At 41.1% G+C, this 12735-nt stretch overlaps 1 protein-coding gene across 1 annotated transcript; it reads right to left on the bottom strand.

The window, feature by feature from the left end:
- Nucleotides 1-11013: 11013 nt before the first annotated feature.
- On the bottom strand, nucleotides 11014-12650 carry avpr2b.1 (arginine vasopressin receptor 2b, tandem duplicate, 1). The gene is made up of 2 exons (XM_006784734.2): nucleotides 11786-12650; nucleotides 11014-11280 (listed from the first exon to the last, which is right to left on the bottom strand). Exons 1-2 carry the CDS (start codon nucleotides 12648-12650, stop codon nucleotides 11072-11074), a joined length of 1074 nt encoding a protein of 357 aa, XP_006784797.2. The 3' UTR covers nucleotides 11014-11071.
- Between the last annotated feature and the right edge of the window lie 85 nt (nucleotides 12651-12735).

Here is a 12735-nt window from a genome sequence, read left to right as displayed (position 1 = left end):
TGGTGTGGATACGTGAGGAGGTATTGACTCTGACAATTACATCTGTCAGTACGGGCCTACACACAGCTCAGCTTGCCATTTAAAGGGTAGTACAGAATCGGGGAGGACGCTACACCTGTCCAAGTGTACTTCAAGTTTTGTCCAGAGTCACACAATCCTTGGAAGGTATCTGAACACAAAAATTCCTTCTTCTTTTTCTTTTTTAGCAAAGATGAAAAACAAGACATTATGTCAATCTAAATTAGATATCAACCATCCTGCAGTAGTAAAGTGTCCATCACCAGTGTATCAGTTAGTTAGTTATACTTCTGAAAGGCTAACCTTTTGCCTCGCTCTTCCCTCTCTGAGTATTTTTCCCACACATCTCTCCATTTTCCACATCTCTTCTCAGTCCCCTCTTGGGCTCTGTTAGTAATTAAAACATCAAGGTGTACCACAGAGTGTTTAGTATTTCTGTTTATCAGGGAACTAGAAAGTGTTTTTCTAGTTTTTGAATAAAAAAATGTTTACACAGCAGCTGTAGCCACAGTTTAGGTCAACATGCAAATGGAGTTCCATTATTTCCAGCAGCCAGAGTTTGGCGTGCATGTAAAATGACGCCCCACGGCACTCTGAACTCAGTTAGGTTTTGCCCTGCATAAATGTGCATTATGTTGTTTACATTCGGACAGAAAGAGAATTTCCAAATGAGGGAATGGGGTTTTATACATGCAAACCATAAACATCTGCAGATGTATTCCCTGTCACAGTAAGTACCAAATGCATTAGTAAGCAGAATAAACCCTGCAGAAGCTATGTTGCCATTCTGTGTGATTTACGAGCTGCTGTGAAAGGGTCCAATTTACTCTCAAAAGAGTTCAGAAAGTGCAAAAAACCCCAAAACAAAATCACACAACAGCACAAACTGCACCTATGGACGTATTAAGAACAGTAAAAGCACAGCAAAGATTAAGTCAGCCAGGTCAACCAGCCACAAAATAGAGATGACTGGAGTACGGGGGGGAAAACACAGACAAATATAAAAACAACAAAGCAGTCATAAAATCAATCTGTGAGATGGACGGGAGGTCAGCTGTGGGGAGTCTAATGCTGTGAGAGATTGACAATAAAGGTTTTGCTACAGTTTCTGTCTACAACAGTGCGCAGCGGTGTCACGTTCCTGGGTCTGTTGACCCGGCATTTTGAGTTTTCGTTTATTTTGATGTTTATGGTTTATTTTTTAGTTCATTAGGTTATCTAAGCTCATTTGTTTATTTAGATTCCCCTTGTGTCTTCTACCCCTGTGTTTTTGTCTCCTTTTGCCCTTTATGTGTTTCATGCTGCATGTCTTATGTTATCAAGTTTGTATTATCATGTCTGTCTCATGTTTCCTGTTTTATTTTGAAGGAGTCGTGTGTTCTTTGTTCATTGTATGTAGTTTCACTTCCCTTGTCCTGTCATTAGGCTCATGTCAGTCAGCTGTTCCTCCATGTGTTCCCACTTCCCCTAATCACCTCCTGCGTATTTAAGTCCTCTGTTTTCAGTGTACGTTGTCAGGTTGTCTGTTGTTCACGCCAAGGTTTCCATGTCATGTTTCCAAGTTTCATGTCCAGGTTTTTCTTGTTGTTTATTTAGTTCTCCCAGTTTAGGTTGATGTTAGTTTACTTCAGTTTGAAGTTTGCCTTTTCTTTGTACCTTTTTACCAGCCTTATTAAACGGCTTGCTTTTTATTAATACTCAAGCTTTGGTCCAAGTTCCTTCGTGTCTGCATTTTGGGTCTACTCTTCACAATTAATACAGTCTGCCACCGCCAGACTGTCACAAGCGGTTTGGTTTGTGTGTGTGGCTGATATAAAGGCAGTGCGCACAAAGCTGTTTCTGTAATAAAGTGATCAGTGCACCATCATCTCTGCTTAAAAAAAACTAAACTAAAATATACCAGGGCTGGATATATTTATTTATTTATTTGCTTAAAAACAGACAAAGAAGAGAATGCAAAATGATGACTACAGCAGCCAAGAAGTAAAACCACAAAATTTTGCATTTTTCTAAGAGGCCTTTACTTTGGCTAAAAGTCAGCATTTTTTTTAGCTCAATATCAAATTTGAAGGAGCAGCCAAAAGTTACTCTGATACTGAACCCGACGAGCCAAGAGAGACATTAAGAAATGAACGGTGACTCGGGACTTTTGCACAGAAAGGTCCAGATTCATATAAGAACCACAGTGTGTTTAAAAGTGACAGGGAACCACAGTGAATGTGCTTATCAAATACACCCGTGTGAAAAAGCTTTGAGTGGGTGAGTGGGAGCGGTGTCTCAGAGCCACCTTGCAGACTGTGATGATCGACTCCCTCACTTAATAAGGAGATTAAATGAGCTCAGACTGGGGAGCTGAAAAACAGAGTTTGTAAATGAAAACTTAAGAGCAGAAATCTTGTCAATGAAGCTAAAATGTGTGCACCACACTCCGTTTAAAACATCAGTCCTCACAAGCATTAAATGTAAGTCAATGTTTGCTGTGCAGCACTCAGTCAGCCATGCACTAACCCTTGCTCCACAGAGTACATCCTGTTCATTTATATGCAGCAGCTATTTCAATCTAGCTTCGCTGGTGCCTCATTTTTGGGCACGCCGCCTCCCCTTGACAGCAGTTCAGTTCAACCTCGATGCAGAGTGAAGAAATGAGTTGCAGGTAAAACACTTTCTGAAGTGACAACACACCTGAAAAACAATGACAAGGATACAGACCTCTCACTTTTTACTGCAGCAGCTTACACTAAGTAAATCATGATATATGTGAAGATGAGGTGGAATTATCTGTTATCAGTAGAACACAGAAGCCTCAGTATGAAGACATCTTGATAGGAAAGACAGACCTGGGAGCGAATTACATACATGCACTATTGCACAACATTTAAAGCTAAACTTGTGGTCTGGTGTCACCGTTGTTCATTTTTTGGTGCATAATTTGATTTAGTGTCTGCAAAAAAAGTAGTAGTGCCATTTCTTCTTCACTGTTCTGGAAGTGGCTCTATAAAATGCACAAAGAATGGATAGATCTCATATGTGAGTGACGATAAAAGAAAGCGAGAGCGATTATTCCTAAAATCACTCTGTGTAGGGAAAAAAATAAAATAATAAGTTCCTTTAATGGCGAGAAGGCTTTCAGGTGTGAAAGAGCTCATCTGGAATTCATGTCTTATTATAATGCCATCCCACCGCTCTGATTCGTGCAAAGTCTACAACGGTCGAGGGAGGATCGACCTCCTCATGCTGTCTTTGTATTGATCATATATTTTCTCTTATATCTTGCCAAGATCTATATCAATATTAGCTCGCTTTAACTCAGTGGGGCATTCGAGGCAGTCATCAAACGGTATAATAGATGAAGCTGACGATCAGTGCGTATCACAGATTCATAATGAATTCTCCATCTCATTTGTAGGAAGTAAGGTTTGAACATTCAATTATTCAAAGCCCATCAAATTCTTTTCAGGGACTGTTTATTAATTACATTGATGGTGTTCAGTAGAGGATGTGCTACAACTGACAACGTCTAAAAAGTGTTAGAATACAGGTTGTTCACTGAGTCCTGAGCTGCGGTTGTTTCCGTTTCCACCAGTATTCCTCCTGTTTTAAGATTTTAGACATTATTTTTTAAAATCAATCAAAAATCTAATGTTGAATGAATTATGTTGAAATAATTTGATGGAGCTGAAAAGCTGCCAAGGTTCTGTTGAGGCTGACTTCAGAATTGAGTCAATTCACTTATTTTCAAATGTTACAATGCCCAAGTTTACAGCAGTGTCCTGCAGGCTTTCCAGAGAAAGTGCAAATGTCATATGCAGTTAATTTAATAGTAGCTTTGTTTTTTACTCCTTATTCTGCCATGAAACAGCAACTGTTTATGAAGCAGCAGCGTCTCCTTTATTGCTGCCACAATAAACCTCTTTGTTGTCATTTTACACTGAAAGCAGGACAAATAATTACAGCAAACAGACTGTTCTTTCTTGCATTGAATTATCTCAAGACAGGGTTAAACAAGTGAAGCTTAACCAAAAGGCCACCTAATTATAAAGAGCACCAATTATAAACATGTTTTATAGGTTTAAAATGCCTCAAAGTACTACACACCATGCAGTATTAGCCACAGTACACTTAGCAAGATCAACACTTCATGTATGCTTATTGACTGAGCTCCAACTGGTCAGCTCCACAGTCACCAGAGCTCAGTAAAATAGACTGAGCTCTGACATCTTTGGGATGTTGATCAACAAATCTGCAGCAACTGTGTGATGCTATCACATCAATATGGACCAAAACCTCTGAGGAATGTTTTCCAGCACTTTGGGGCGATCGTGGCTCAAGAGTTGGGAGTTCGCCTTGTAATCGGAAGGTCGCCGGTTCGAGCCCCGGCTTGGACAGTCTCGGTCGTTGTGTCCTTGGGCAAGACTGGGTGGTCAGAGGGTCTGGTGGCGCCTCTGTCAGTGCGCCCCAGGGTGGCTGTGGCTACAATGTAGCTTGCCATCACCAGTGTATAAATGGGTGGATGACTGGTTGTGTAAAGCGCTTTAGGGTCCTTAGTTGGACTAGTAAAGCGCTATACAAATACAGGCTATTTTCTTTGTTAAATCTATGGCACAAACAATGACGTCACTTCTGAAGGTGAAAGGAGACGAATCCAGTGATAGCTAGTTGTAACTAATAAAGTGGCCGGTATATCATATTGATATACTTGAAGAATCTCCTTTACTTATTTGCTTTATTCCACCTGATGGTCATCTGAGTCATGTGTTAGAAAGAATACAATCAAGTGGGATAAAAAAGAAAAAGAAAAAAAGAAATGATCAACAAGTTGAAATTCCTCAAGTGGCCACTTGAGGCTGACTTCAGAATTGAGTCAATTTGCTTATTTTCCATTGTTAAAATGCACAAGTTCACAGCAGTAAAAAACCTGGTACAAAAATGGCTTTTGTGGATAAACGTCCTTCAAAAAAGACGTGACAACGCAACTGTACGGACGCTGGTAATGCTTATGGTTAGGGGTGCACATGCTCTATAATCTATAATAATCTATGGCATGCTGAGACAGGAAAATGTAGCAGTTGCCTGTCTGCTAGGCCTCACCTCTGCTTATTCCAGTCACTGAACTCAATCTTTGCATCCTATTTGTGCTGTCAGTGCCTTTTGGAGCATTTTTATTGGAGTTATCAGATGAATAATATGGCCTACTGTGGGGTGCAAACCATGCAGGGAGTTTGGTGAGTAAAATTTTAATGTTACTAAATTAAACTGTTCACCTGCATTAGTTATCAGATACCTACGTTTGTACGGCCCTCTTTGTCCAAATATGGTCATTTGTGGCCCCTGTAAACTAACCTGGTGATGACAAAATGCTAAAAGTGCCACTCATTGACAACCAATGGGTATTGTTAAGTTATTGGGTTTGCACATCTTTTATATAAAGTCAGTGGTTACATCATGAAGAAAAGGAATAAAGGAGTTCAGATGGTTTGTGCCATCAATTCTTTATATATGATTCATAAACAATAAACAGTGCAGTATCTTAAACAGCAAATACTCTGTTTTCTCATCTGCTCGTCCAGTTTAGTGTCCTGAGGGAGTATCACAGACCCTGCCCATAACATTACTAACTCTGATAAACAGGTATTCTTGATTTTCAAATTAATTTTGAATACATCATTTATTCAGCAATAATATAAAAAAATTCACATGTTATGCACCTTTTAGACTCAGAAGAACATCAGACCAGTCGAGTAAGATGTGCAGCAGTCCACTGTTATCTGTGTGAAATTTTCTTGTTATAATAATGGGATCACATTCAAATTAAGCTTGTTATAAACACAAAAATTAGGTTATATCATTGCACATTGCATATTCCACATATTATATAGGCTAAGTATACTAACAACACTGGAACTTCCTGACCTTGCTTCCCTCAAGCCTCTGAATAGAGCTTATCTGTCTTATCTGGGCCTAATAGCCGCTCTGATAAATGGACACAGCCCTCAGGCATGGACCATAATAAGAAGACAGACCTATTCCTGGGACTAGCAGCCATTATGGAGTCACAGCCCCATTTTATTTTAATCAAGCTGAGGTCATGCACATGAATTATAAAGCGCTTTATTCATCTTTGCACTTTCTTTAAAAGTTTAATTAGAAACTCATGCTTGGACAATAGCAAAAGCCCTCAGACAATGACACATCTGGATCAAAACACCTCATCCCTCCATTACGTAATCCAATGCAATTTTCCCATATTTCAAATATCATCAGCACATTCAATTCAATTCAATTCAATTCAATTCAATTTTATTTATATAGCGCCAAATCACAACAAATGTCGCCTCAAGGCGCTTCATAGATACAGAGAAAAACCCAACAATCATATGACCCCCTATGAGCAAGCACTTTGGCGACAGTGGGAAGGAAAAACTCCCTTTTAACAGGAAGAAACCTCCGGCAGAACCAGGCTCAGGGAGGGGCGGCCATCTGCTGCGACCGGTTGGGGTGAGAGAAGGAAGACAGGATAAAAGACATGCTGTGGAAGAGAGACAGAGATTAATAACAGATACGATTCAATACAGAGAGGTCTGTTAACACATAGTGAGTGAGAAAGGTGACTGGAAAGGAAAAACTCAATGCATCATGGGAATCCCCCGGCAGCCTACATCTATTGCAGCATAACTAAGGGAGGATTCAGGGTCACCTGGTCCAGCCCTAACTATATGCTTTAGCAAAAAGGAAAGTTTTAAGCCTAATCTTAAAAGTAGAGATAGTGTCTGTCTCCCGAATCCAAACTGGAAGCTGGTTCCACAGAAGAGGGGCCTGAAAACTGAAGGCTCTCCCTCCCCTTCTACTTTTAAATACTCTAGGAACAACAAGTAGCGAAGTGCTCTAATAGGGTAATATGGTACTACAAGGTCATTAAGATAAGATGGGGCCTGATTATTTAAGACCTTGTATGTGAGGAGCAGGATTTTGAATTCAATTCTGGATTTAACAGGAAGCCAATGAAGGGAAGCCAAAACAGGAGAAATATGCTCTCTCTTTCTAGTCCCTGTCAGTACTCTTGCTGCAGCATTTTGGATTAGCTGAAGGCTTTTTAGTGAGTTTTTTGGACATCCTGATAATAATGAATTGCAGTAGTCACATGTGATGGGAAAGTGTTGTATTGTAAAGTACCATAATGCACATCTGTTTGATTATGTATGGTATTCTAATGACAGCAGCCTGGACACATGTCCTGGATGCTATAATAGATCTCAGGTATACACTGTTCTGCATGTGCTCTGTCTGTTTGTTGTGTTTACTGGCTCACTGCATCAGGACAGGAGAAAGTAAGGAAATGGTTCTGTTTAAATTCCAGATGTAATCCATAATAATTGAAGCTTTTGTGGTTTCCACCAAGTTTCATTTCACACTCACAGTTTCACAACTGTTTCAAACATCTTCAGGAATCACGCCCTGACACATTTGCGCTCACGCACAATATGAACATGAGGTATCACTTAAGTGTGGTGTGTATTTTGTTGGTTTTTTTCACAATGTTGACGATATGTTCTGTGTCTTCATTACATCTCTGAGGCTTTTTGTTCTCAAATCTGTTCTAAATTGAAGGACACAAGCAGTTTCTTCTCTGTGCACATGAAGTGGTTTGTTAAGTAATGCATTTGTCATCCACCATATGGTAAATGGCCCGATCATAACACCCTTCTTCAATCAACCTTTTGAGATTTACGTGTTTTGGCGTCAACAGCCTTAAGAAGACAAAGGCAGGAAAGAACATTTAAAATGCCTCGTGAACACGCACTGTGCTCAGTGATAGAATCAATTGTGGTGACAAAAATAGACTTATTGGATCTCAAGTGTGTGGGTCATTTAAGGCTTTTTGTATGACGTATTGAAGATCTCTGCCAGGGAAGATTGGCTTGACTGTTGTTGGGTGAAGACAGAAAGCCTGGGTACGTTTTTTCAGTGCTACCTACACACACGTGTCCTGGATTTGGGTATGTACCATTATCAAGTCGGTAAACTGCATACCTCCCTGTGAGGAAGAGACTAGAAGTCATTCTTTCACGTATAAGGTTTGATTTAGTTATAGTAAAGCTTTTAACTCTTTGTTACTATGTTGGAAAAAATATCCACTTTCTTTAGATAAATCTATGAAAAATGTCAACGATAACACAGTTTGACATTCATAAAATAGTATTGTTGCACCAATAAGGTGATTCCCAAAGAGCCATTAACTGAAAACCTGGCATACTTCGGTGTCAGGGGAAGGATGGCTGTCCAGAAGCCATTACTGAATGGAAGGGAAACAGGGGAAAAAACCCTGATGTATGGCAAATTACACAAACACTGAGCTGAAAAGATCTTATGGAGTGATTAATCCAAATTTCACCTTTTTATTTCATATCATTGTTAATATCATTAACAGGGGAAGTCAGGAGAGAGGTACAACAGCATCAAGCTGCATGTCATTCAGTGGTGCTGGGGATCTTGTCAAAATTGGTGGAATTACAAACTCAGAAAGGTACTGTCAGAGTTTGACACAGCACTGAAAAAAGACAAGAAAAGCTAAAAATAAAAATAAGAGAGCTCAGACTGTGCTGAAGAATAAAAGTGGTCATAGCAAATATTGGCTTTCAAGCTTGTTAGGAACTTGGAAACATTAAAATGGCCTCATGTGGCCACTGTTTGTGCTGAGCCCTGTCCAGGGGCTGGATCACAGAAATATTTCTGTTGTTCTAACAGACCAAAGGTAAAGTTGTCTCTATTGTTTACAGTCAGGCTGAGCAACATGGCTGAGATGTGCTCATTTCCTAAATATCCCAAAAACACTCAGGTGTGGTACGTTTTTAATGTGCAGAAGGTTTTGAGCATCTGCAAAAATCTGAGACAGACAGGAGGATGCTGAAAAAAGTGAACCTTCATAATAATTATCGTTTTCGCTGATGTGAGTAGTTAACGCATGCACATTCAAGCTTCCTCAAAGAAGACGCAAAAGTAGCAAATATCAGACAGAATAATCAGCTCAATACTCGCATTAAAGGACGGAGATGAATAACACAGTGAACAGAAGAGTTAATCACACTCACATGTGTGCTGACTTTGGTGCATAATTTTGTTTTTTTCCTTCATGTCTATTTTAATGCCCTCATGTACAAGTAGTTTAAATGTTGTGACTAATCATGAGACACTGGAGAACATTAATATAGCTTTGGGATTCGACAGCAGATGAATGTGATGATAGAAATTGAAGTCAGAGAGCACCGGCCAGCACAAACAAACTTTATTGAGGTTTTCTAGACAACACACAATTGTTACAAGTAGGCCTTTATATATTTCATTACTCAGCTGTCAGTGTTTCGTTATTTATGTCAGTTATTGTAAGTAATTTCCAATTGAATGCTGGGTCATACGTCATAGTGTTTTATACTATAAACACTACCAAACAGAACTGAAATGCGATCCTGTAATGCATGAAAACTGAAGTGGGGTGGCTAATAGTTCTATGATGAACTTTTGGTCTTGGTGTAGGGAACCATTTATATTTTAGGGGGTGCGCTGATTGGTTTAAATATTGATGACCTCACGAGCGCCCAGCAGCCGTTGTCCTTATTACTGTTAAATGTCCCTGCCGAGTCCCTGCCAGGCACTCGCTGATGAGGGTAAAAGCAGATTTATTGTTGGACAATTTGTGTCGGATTTGTCTGTGCAGCCTAATGAAAGTACAGAAGCGCATTTCTTGTGGCCGTAATGATGTTTCACAGAAATGTTTTATTCAGTTCTCCTGGCTAGCAAATTACACACAAAACATGCACATCTTCAACCGCTCGCTTCAGAAAGATGTGCAGCATGCTGGGTTTTTGCTAATTTTCCCCACCTCGCTCTCCGTGAGTTCTAATGATATGTTGTATAATAATATAGCGCGCACGATTGAATAATTACATACGCTTGCATTCCATCCTCCACGTGGAAGATGGAAACGCTATTAAGTGATGTTCAGCAGAAAATTTGAGGCCTAAATATAAAGTGAGCAAACAGAAGTATGTGTAACCGAGGCCTCCGAGTGCAAATAAATAGTTGAGCTTTAAATCCAAAGGGATTTTTTCTTTTCTCAACGTGCTGATGGGAAGAAAGAAACAAGTCATCAGAAATAACAGCCCTAGATCCTTGGGGGATGAAAGGAAAAATGGCAACATGTATCAATGACTCTCTGGGGCACTGAACACAGAGTGTCTGAAAATAAGTACTATTAATGTCGCCTGTTAACTATTTCAGCCACCGAGTGTAGCTCGGACTGTCATACACATGATCGTATGTACACATGGGCGTAAAAGGAGCTTGAAGTATTTGATTCAGATGACATACGAGATATTTAAACATAGACATGGGAACAATCACATTTAGGTGAAACATTTCAAGATCAGCTGCTAAACAACCTTTTTGGGGAAAATATTCAACGCAGTAAAATATCAGAAACAACATTTCGAGTCATGCACCGCAGTGTTTTTAATCAAATCACAACTGAAGCTGGTGGGGATGTGATTATGGGCTTTCGAGGTATTTACTCGTCAGCTGGTCTCAGACAAAATAAAACTCCTACCTGATAACGGTGCCAGAAGAAAACGCTACTGCTCAAGTTATTATCAGCTAGAGACCATTCATATCTGAGCATTTCCTGCTAATAAAGTCAAAGTAACATTCAAGCTCAGGTTAGTGCTTGCAGAGAGACTCTTCCTCTTCCTCTGAGCACCACGAATGTCAAATTTGGGATTTTAGTGAATTTATCCAGGACATATTTCAGTCACAGCTATTTTTTTTTATTGTTTTTGTTCTTTTAATTTGAAAAATGTTTTCAAAATGTGATGTGCAAGATAGTGTGTCTGGCATTTTCTGTATGAAAGCGTTGTATGCAGTGATCATCTGTACAGTAGGAATATCACACTGCTAGGCTGTTTGCCTTCACACTTATTAGAAGAGTTTCAGTCTGTACCATGAGGGAGCCGTACTTTCACACCATGTGAAATGAGGTGTAATCGGTGTGTGATCATCGGGGCTTTCATCTGCAGTCCGATAGGCTCTTGAGGCTGATGTACATGGAGCTGACCACAGTGGCTTCTTCCTGCATGGACTCCTTCAGGTCAGGCTGACCTACACAAAGCAGGCTGACCACCCTTTTGGGTAGCTTTCCGCTAAACAGCATGTAGATGCAGGGGTTCACACAGCTGTTTAAACTGGCAAGCAGCATCAAGATGGTGAAGGTTGCACCTGGAGATAGATGAGGAGGACATGAGAGTCACTTTATTTGGGCTTGGTTACCTCTTACAGATTTGTGGCTATTTTAAGTTATCTGTTGATGCTATGCGAAATTAAGGACCATTAACCTTTGACCTAATGTACTGTCTGTCGATTACAGTGACTTCATTCAAGTGGAGAGGGTATCCTTCCCGTAATTTCACTTTTAAATTACACTTTCATTGTAATACTAAGAGATTTTAAGGTGTAGATGTTAGAAATAATGTAATTTACTGGATGTATTAAGTGTAACGGGATTGTATAAGTGGAATGATTCTGGTCTGCAGAATGTGAGCGGTCGAAATGAGTTCAAAGCAATTGTGCAGAAAATTCTAGTTTCCTCCTCTATTGTTTTCCTGAGCACGATGGCGCTTGTAGCCAGTTAAACTTGCAGTAATAACAATTTTTTTTTGCTTTCCAGTGACTTTTATGTCAGACTGTGCCCTTTTTGCGTGTTGTGGGATCACTGTCTTCTTACTCTGTGTGGGTGCCTCGTCGTCCCAGACAGACCAAAGCTGCACGGTGAAGAAAGGTGTCCAGCAGAGGATGTATGCGAGCACAATGACCACGGTCATCTTCACCGTCTTCACCCTGGCCTTGGACACTCCTGCCACGCTGCTGGCCCTCGATGACGGAGGCTTGCTGACCGCTTCCCCGACGTGGTGCGTCTTCATGTGGAAGTTTAGCTGCACTGCGCGGCAGATGCGCACCTGGCACACGATCACGGTGAGAATTGGCAGGACGAATATCACCAAAGTCGTCCAGGTTACGTAGGCTCTCCGTCCCCACGGCTCGATGAACTGCGCCCAACAATCGTACACGCCGGGAGCGACCTCGACCCGAGAGAAGATGAAGACCTGCGGGAGGCTGCAGAGGACGGAGACGCACCAGGCTGCGCACACCGGACCGTTCCAGCGCGCCCTGCGCCTCTGGAAAGTTACCATGGGATTGCAGATGGCTTGGTACCGATCTATAGTCATCACTACGATAATGTACGTGGAGGCGAACATCCCGACCACCTGCAGGTACTTTACCGCCCGACACAACACATCTGGACCGATGAACCTGTCGGTGATGTCCCAGATGAGTTGGGGGCAGACTTGGAAAAATGTGACCACCAAGTCAGCGACGCACAGGTGGAAAACGAAGACGCGCATTCTGGAGAGCGGCTTCCTGCGCTTCCACAGCACCAGCAAGATCCCAAAGTTTAGGATCCCCGCTGTGATGAAGATGATGGCGAGAAGGGCGATTTCCACCTGCGCCAAGCGCTCATCCCGAGGATCGTCACCAACCGGTGCACTCTCCGAAGAGACGTTACTGATATTTACACCGATCCAAGCCATGCCTTCAACCCAAGCGCAGCACAGATGGGATTAAATAACCACTCCAGGTGAATCCAGCGGCAGAGGCGCCATGTGAACGATACAG

This window comes from Neolamprologus brichardi, chromosome 5, assembly GCF_056152115.1.
Source record: "Neolamprologus brichardi isolate AB-2024 chromosome 5, ASM5615211v1, whole genome shotgun sequence".
Classification (NCBI taxonomy): domain Eukaryota; kingdom Metazoa; phylum Chordata; class Actinopteri; order Cichliformes; family Cichlidae; genus Neolamprologus; species Neolamprologus brichardi.
The sequence above is the reverse complement of the archived record's forward strand: the minus strand, read 5'-3'. Positions and strand labels throughout refer to the sequence as shown.